A 7,432-nucleotide genomic window follows, 5' to 3' on the forward strand; every position below is an offset into this window, starting at 1 on the left:
GTAACCGGTTACCCTGTGTAACAGAGGCCACGCAAAGATTGGAACTAGGGTTGTAACCGGTTACCAGTTTTAGGGTAACCGGTTAACGTGTGTGTGTTGTCAGTAGCTTGCACTACTGGATGTAGTGTAACCAGTTACTGGTTTTGGGGTAACCGGTTACATTGAGAGCAATTTCTTAAAAACTTTAAAAATCCATAACTTTATTCCGAGTGTCTGATTCGAGTGTCGTTCAAAACATCGAAAAGCTGATAGCGTGTACTATCATTTAAAATTGGTTCTAGTACTTGAAAATGAATATTTTTCTGTGTGATGGTGTTGATATGAATTGAATTGTTTATGTGGTGGTGTGACACAACCTTAAATGCATTGTTGTTGCTTATTATGTTGTATGTGGATGTTGTTAAGTTGTATAACATGTGGTTGATGCATGATGGCAAATATTGGTGGTGTACATTGACTATGGAGGTGGGTCATTATGCATGATGTTGTTATTGCATGCATTATATGTTGCATGTATTCATGTTGTTGAACAAATGGTCAACTTTTGGTGAGCCTCAAATCCCATTGTGTGGATTGTGTCGGTAGCTGATTTCGGAGGTGATGAAATCAGTGAGACATTATCGAAGGTGATGGTAACGAATTGGTGACTTTGATCTTAGGAGATGAGGATCGAAGTGGTGAACCCGAGTGTTCACGTATTGGTACCACATGCATTGAGTCAATTGTTAAGTCTCATTGCATTGTACATTGGTTGCATTTGTTATTATATGGATGATTGATTATGTTTTTATTATGTTGGATGGTTGTTATGTTGCTATTATGTTGTGAATAGTCATGGAATTGTGTTGTGGAATGGGTGATGTGCATGTGATGATTTGATGTTCACTTATTATCATGCTTTCCTTTATATAATTCTGATATCTCACCCCTTATGTTTGAATGTTTCCTCCATGTGGGTAACATGTAGATAATCTGCGGTAGGAGCTCAGATGTGAGTGAAAAGATGAAGTCTTCCATTTAATTTTTGTGTTAGTGTCTCCTGTGATGTGTAATACCAGGGAATTTGGAACGTTGTGTCTTTCATAATGTTTAAACGTTTCCTATTATGACATGTTATGTTGATGTTGGATATGTTGAGCTAACTGTTTGTTATTGTTGTTTCGCTGCTATTTAATAAAAGTTAACATTCAGACATGTGGTTATTACTACTATTTTTATAATTGTTAAGTGTTACATGTCTTTTCAATTGAGCAGGTTGATTGTATGTTGTAGTGTAGCATCCTAAATTGCATGTTGATTTCTTTACTCTGATAAATGTTTTAAATTTACGAGAAAATTTTAGGGTGTTACATAGTGGTATCGGAGCAGGTTGGTTTGTCTGGCCAAGTTGTTGAGCCGGTATGGTGTGACAGTTGAATATTGTAAATGTTGTCTCTTTAACCATTGTTGTTGGTGATGGTGTGAAACAGAAAATGGATGGAAGAAACGACGCTGCCATTGTTGCTACTTTACATGTTGTTGTTCAGGCTGTGTAGAATCAGCCTAATGCTGGTGGGAATGACGAGTTCCGACATTTGGGGAAGTTCCAGAGGAACAATCCGCCTACTTTCAAGGGTAGGTACGATCCTGATGGAACACAGACTTGGCTCAGGGAGATTGAGAGGATTTTCAAATTGATAGATTTCTCTCGAAGCACAGAAGGTGCGGTTCGGTACACATATGTTAGATGAGGAAACTGAAAACTAGTGAATCAACACTCGTCAGGTGTTGGATGCTACAACTGAAGTTGTAACTTGGGTTGTGTTCAGCGGGGAATTTCTGAGAAAGTACTTTCCTGAAGATGTTCATGGAAAGAAGGAGATTGAGTTTCTAGAACTGAAGTATGGTAACTTATCAGTTACTGAGTATGTTGCAAGATTTGTGGAACTTGCTAAGTTCTACCCTCATTACAATGAGGTGACTATTGAGTTCTCGAAATGTATCAAATCTGAGAATGGTTTGTGTCCTGAGACTAAGCATGTGATTAGATACCAACAGATCATGAGGTTTCCAGAGTTGGTGAACAACTTTAGAATTTATGAGGATGATAGTAAGGCTCAGTCGGCTCATTACAATGGGTTGAGCGAGAGAAAAGGAAAGCAGAATCTGAATCGTGGGAAGCCATATAATGCTCCAACTGACAAAGGTAAACAAATAGCTGATGATGGTAAGAGGCCAATTGAGGGAGGTGGTCATACTCCTCTTAAGTGCTATAGGTGAGGTGAGTTAGGTCATCGTGACAATGAATGCACGAGTGATGTGAAAAAGTGTTACAAGTGTGGGAAGTTAGGACATCTGGTTGCTGATTGCAAAGAGAACGTAGTGACTTGCTACAACTATGGTGAACCATGACATATCAACACTCATTTCCCGAAGCCTAAGCAAGCTTCAACTAGAGGAAAGGTGTTCGCTCTGACGGGGACTCAGACTTCCAATGATGATAGGTTGATAAGAGGTGTATGTTATATTAATAATATACCTTTGATTGCTATTATTGATACTGGTGCTACTCATTCTTTTATTGATGCTAATTGTGTGAAAAGGTTAGGCCTTGTTGTGTCTTCAATGAGTGGAGGAATGGTTATCAAAACTCCCGCTAAAGGTTCGGTAATTACTACTTTAGTTTGTTTGAGTTTTCCTCTGTTAACCTTTAATAAAGATTTTAGCGTTGATCTTATTTTCTTTCCATTGGAGAATCTTGATGTTATCTTGGGGATGAACTGGTTGGAGTCCAATCATGTTTATATCAATTTTTTTAACAAGTCATGCGGTTTCTTACTCTTGGTGAGGAGGAAGAAGTTGGTTTCTTGTCTACTAGAGAGTTGAAGGAGCTTTTGGAAGAGAGGCTCACATGTTTACGCGATTCGTGGCGTTATATTCTAAGAGTCAGGTGGTGATTGATGAGTTACAAGTAGTGTGGAATTTTCTAAAGGTGTTTCCATATGACATTTCAGATGTATCGCCAGAGAGAGAGGTGGAGTTTTCTATTAATCTTGTCCCTGGTGCCAGACCTATTTCTATGACACCATACAAGATGTCTGCATGGGAGTTAGCAGAGTTGAAGAAATAATTAGAAGATTTATAATAAAAGAGGTTTGTGATACCAAGTGTGTCGCCTTGGGGAGCTCTAGTTTTGTTGGTAAAGAAGAAAGACGGTAGCATGAGGTTGTGTGTGGATTACCGACAGTTGAATAAAGTGGCGATTAAGAACAAGTATCCACTTCCGAGAATAGATGACTTAATGGATCAGTTGGTGGGTGCACATGTGTTTAGAAAAATTGATTTGAGGTCAGGTTACCACTAGATCAGAATGAAGGATGTAGATGTACAGAAGACGGTGTTTAGGACTCAATATGGACATTATGAATATTTAGTGATGCCATTCGGTGTTTCTAATGCACCCTGAGTATTTATGGAGGACATGAATCATATCTTTCATACTTACTTTGATCATTTTATTGTGGTATTTATTGATGGCATTCTTATCTATTCTAAATCAGAAGAAGAACATGTTAAGTATTTGCGAGTTGTATTGCAAGTGTTGAAGAAGAAAAAGTTTTATGTTAAGTTGTCGAAGTGTGAATTCTGGTTGAAAGAGGTTAGCTTTCTTGGTTATGTTATTTCATGTGGTGGTATTGTTGTGGATCCATCCAAGGTAGATGCAGTTCTACAATGGGAGACTCTGAAGTCGTTGACAGAAATTAGAAACTTTTTGGGCTTGTATGGTTATTACCGCATATTTATTGAAGGCTTTTCCAAGTTGGCACTTCCATTAACTCAGCTGACCTGCAAAGGTAAACTGTTTGTGTGGTATATTTGTTGTGAGAACAGTTTTGTAGAGCTGAAGAAAAGGTTGACTACAACTTCAGTTTTGATTTTACCTGAACCAAATGAATTGTTTGTGGTGTATTGTGATGCTTCGTTGATGGGTTTAGGTGGTATGCTAATGCAAGATGATAAGGTTGTGGCTTATGTTTTACGACAGTTGAGGATTTATGAGAGAAACTATCCTACTCATGATTTAGAGTTGGTTGCGGTGGTGTTCGTGTTGAAAATTTGGAGGCATTATCTCTATGGTTCTAGATTTAAAGTGTTTAGTGATCATAAGAGTTTGAAATACTTGTTTTATTAGAAGGAGTTCAATATGAGACATCGTAGATGGTTGGAATTCTGAAAGGATTATGATTTTGGCTTGAATTATCATCCTCGTAAGGCGAATGTCGTGGTTGATGCTTTAAGTAATAAGTCTTTGCATATGTCTGATATGATGGTTAGAGAGTTGGAAATGATTGAACAGTTCAGAGACACGAGTTTGGTTTGTGAACTGACACCACAGAGTGTGATGTTGGGTATGTTGAGGATCAACAATGATTTTATTAATAACGTTAAAGAGAGTCAGAAGTTGGATGTGAAGTTGGTGGACTTGATGGTTGAAAGTAATCATACTGAAAGGATTTCAAAGTGGATGAACAAGGTGTGTTGAGGTTCAGAGACATAATTTATATTCTTTACAAAATTGAGTTGAAGAAGGTGATTTTATAAGAAAGTCATCGAAGTAGCTTGAGTATTCATCCAGGAGCTACTAAGATGTATAAGGATTTGAAGAAGATCTTTTGGTGGTCTGGAATGAAGCGAGATGTGGCTCATCTTGTTTATGCCTGTTTGACTTGTCAGAAGTCAAAAGTTAAACATCAGAAACCTGCAGAATTGATGCAACCGTTGGATATTCCAGAATGGAAATGGGATAGCATTTATATGGATTTTGTGACGGGGTTGCCGAATAATTCAAGATGGCATGATGCCATTTGGGTAATTGTTGAAAGACTGACGAAGTTGGCCCATTTTATTTCGATTAACATTAGTTTTTCTATGCAGAAGTTGGCAGACATATATATCTGTGTGATTGTGAAGTTGCATGGAGTTCCATTGAGTATTGTGTCGGATAGAGATTTAAGGTTCACTGCCAGATTCTGGGAGAGTTTGCAAAAAGCTTTGGGTTCAAAGTTGAGGTTAAGTTCAGCTTATCATCCGCAGACCGATGGCCAGACATAGAGGACCATTCAGTCATTAGAGAACTTGTTGAGAGTTTGTATTCTCGAGCAAAGAGGTGTTTGGGATGGTCATTTATCGTTGATTGAGTTCATGTATAATAACAGTTTCCATTCTAGTATTGGAATGACACCTTTTGAAGCCTTGTATGGTCTTAGGTGCAGGACACATTTGTGTTGGTATGAATCTCATGAGAGTGTAATGCTTGGACCTGAGATTGTCCAACAAACTACTGAGAAGGTGAACCTGATTCGGGATAAGACGAAAGATTTGTAGAGTGGGCAGAAAAGCTACCATGATAAGAAAAGAAAGGATCTTGAGTTTCAAGAGGGAGACCATGTATTCTTGAGAGTCACTCTGGTGGCCGGTGTAGGACGTGCTTTGAATTCGAAGAAGCATACTCCTCAGTTTATTATTCTGCATCATATATTCGAGCAAGTTGGACCTGTTGCGTGTAGAGTGGCGTTGCCACCGAAGTTGTCAAATTTACATGATGTATTCCATGTTTCATAACTTTGTAAATATGTTTTGGATCCACCGCATGTGATTCTGATGGATGATGTTCAGGTGAGGGATAACCTTACAGTCGAGGCTCTTCTTATAAGGATTGATGATCAAGAACTGAAATAGTTGAGAAGCAAAGAGATTGCTCTAGTGAAGGTAGTGTGGGGAGGCGTTGCCGGAGGAAATATGACTTGGGAGTTAGAAAGCAGGATGCAAGAGGCGTATCCAGAGTTGTTCACATAAGGTAATTTTCAAGGACAAGACATGTGGAAATATTGAAAGGAAATCTTTTGTTTTCCCTGCAAGTCTCGAGTTGCAAGACTTCACCTGGATGATCACAAGATAAATCTTCATGTAGCATAATCCATTAATCCCACAAAAGGATTATTGGGCCAATTGTAACTATTAAGCTTAATAGATCCTCATTAGATGCATCTATCATCACCCTTGGTTGAGTTATCAATGTTGAGGATTCAGTACCTCTATAAAGCCTTTAAACTCCTAATCTGTAGAGTGTCAACATTTGCATATCATAATCATTCAAATATCATGCATAGAATCAAAATCAAACCATGCATACCCCGAATGGTACTTCATGCCCATTTGCATTATCCCAAGTCTCGTTGTTGATCGTTATCCCTTGACCTCCAAGTTCAATTGTCACTGGCTTTGATTTCAAAATCCATTTGTTATTGGTATATCCTTGAGTTCCCGTTGTCACATGAATTATCCCAAAGTTCAATTGTTATTGGCACTCGTTTGGCTGTCACCCAATTGTTTTGGGTATTCAAAGTCCAATTGTTATTGGCATAATTTAAAGTTCAGTTGTCACTGACACCTTTTGTCAAACCCCATTTGTTATTGGTAGACAAAGTCTGGTTGTTACCAGCATGTATTCTTTCAAATCCAGTTGTAATTGGTACTTGTCTTCGAAGTCTAATTATTATTGGCACATTATTTCAAAATCCAATTGTAACTGGCATATTTTGTTCAGTTTGATTGTTATTATCATATGTCTTTCAAATCCAATCGTAACTGGTATCTCTTTAAAGTCTGGTTGTCACTGGCATCTTCTGTAAAGTCCAATCGTAACTGGCATCTCCTTTGGAATCCAATTGTAATTGGTATCTCAAGTCCAGTTGTAACTAGCATCATCTTTCAAAATCCAATTGTAATTGGTACCTTAAGCTTGATTGTCATCAACATTTATTTTCAAGTCCAATTGTTATTGGCATTACCTGTTAAGTCCAATTGTAACTGGCACTTAGATTTTAAAATACAATTGTCATTGATATCCTTTCAAGTCCAGTTGTAACTGGCGCTTTGTTTTTAAATCCAATTGTAATTGGTACCTTAAGTCTGGTTGTCACCAGCATGGTTTTCAAGTCTAATGGTTATTGGCACCCTTGAAGTCCAGTTGCAACTGACATCTATCCGTTTGAAGCTGGTTATAACCAATGCTTATGGTCTAAGTCCAACTGTTGTTGGCACCTACATAGAGTTTTATACCCTGTTTGTTTTAATTTTTCCTTAAAAAGTCATGTATGACTCTTTATTCTAAGGAATTTCCAGATTTGTGGATGTCATTCTTATTAGAGGACTCCAACTTTTTGTTTTGATTGGTTTCTTTATAAAGAATCATCATAGCCTTTGTGTGGGTCATTTTCTTGTTAGAAAACTCCCGAGTTTTTATCTTGGATGATCTCTTTGTGAAGGATCTCCATGTTGTCTTTGGTGTGGATGACTTTCTTGTAAGAAAGCTCCCGACTTTGTCCTAATCTTACTTTCCTTGATAGGAATCCCTTTGTTTGATTGGATATTTTTTTTCTTGTCAGAAAAA

The 7,432-nt window shown here is 37.8% G+C and overlaps 1 protein-coding gene across 1 annotated transcript; it reads left to right on the top strand.

Annotated features, from left to right (window-relative positions):
* The first annotated feature begins 1,105 nt into the window (after positions 1-1,105).
* On the top strand, positions 1,106-3,109 carry LOC127082149 (uncharacterized). The gene is made up of 7 exons (XM_051022371.1): positions 1,106-1,144; positions 1,255-1,261; positions 1,343-1,398; positions 1,536-1,711; positions 1,809-2,255; positions 2,484-2,646; positions 2,972-3,109. The coding sequence occupies exons 1-7, from the start codon at positions 1,106-1,108 to the stop codon at positions 3,107-3,109; spliced, it is 1,026 nt and encodes a 341-aa protein (XP_050878328.1).
* Positions 3,110-7,432: the final 4,323 nt, after the last annotated feature.

Source organism: Lathyrus oleraceus, chromosome 5 (genome assembly GCF_024323335.1).
Source record: "Lathyrus oleraceus cultivar Zhongwan6 chromosome 5, CAAS_Psat_ZW6_1.0, whole genome shotgun sequence".
Taxonomy (NCBI): Eukaryota; Viridiplantae; Streptophyta; class Magnoliopsida; order Fabales; family Fabaceae; genus Lathyrus; species Lathyrus oleraceus.

Bases quoted from the DNA above. Each gene is read 5' to 3' on its own strand.
- LOC127082149 (XM_051022371.1), top strand. From the start codon at position 1,106: ATGACATGTTATGTTGATGTTGGATATGTTGAGCTAACT. The intron at 1,399-1,535 runs GTATGGTGTGAC...CAGGCTGTGTAG, and splicing joins CTGGCCAAGTTGTTGAGCCG to AATCAGCCTAATGCTGGTGG. The intron at 2,647-2,971 runs GTAATTACTACT...AATTTTCTAAAG, and splicing joins AAACTCCCGCTAAAGGTTCG to GTGTTTCCATATGACATTTC.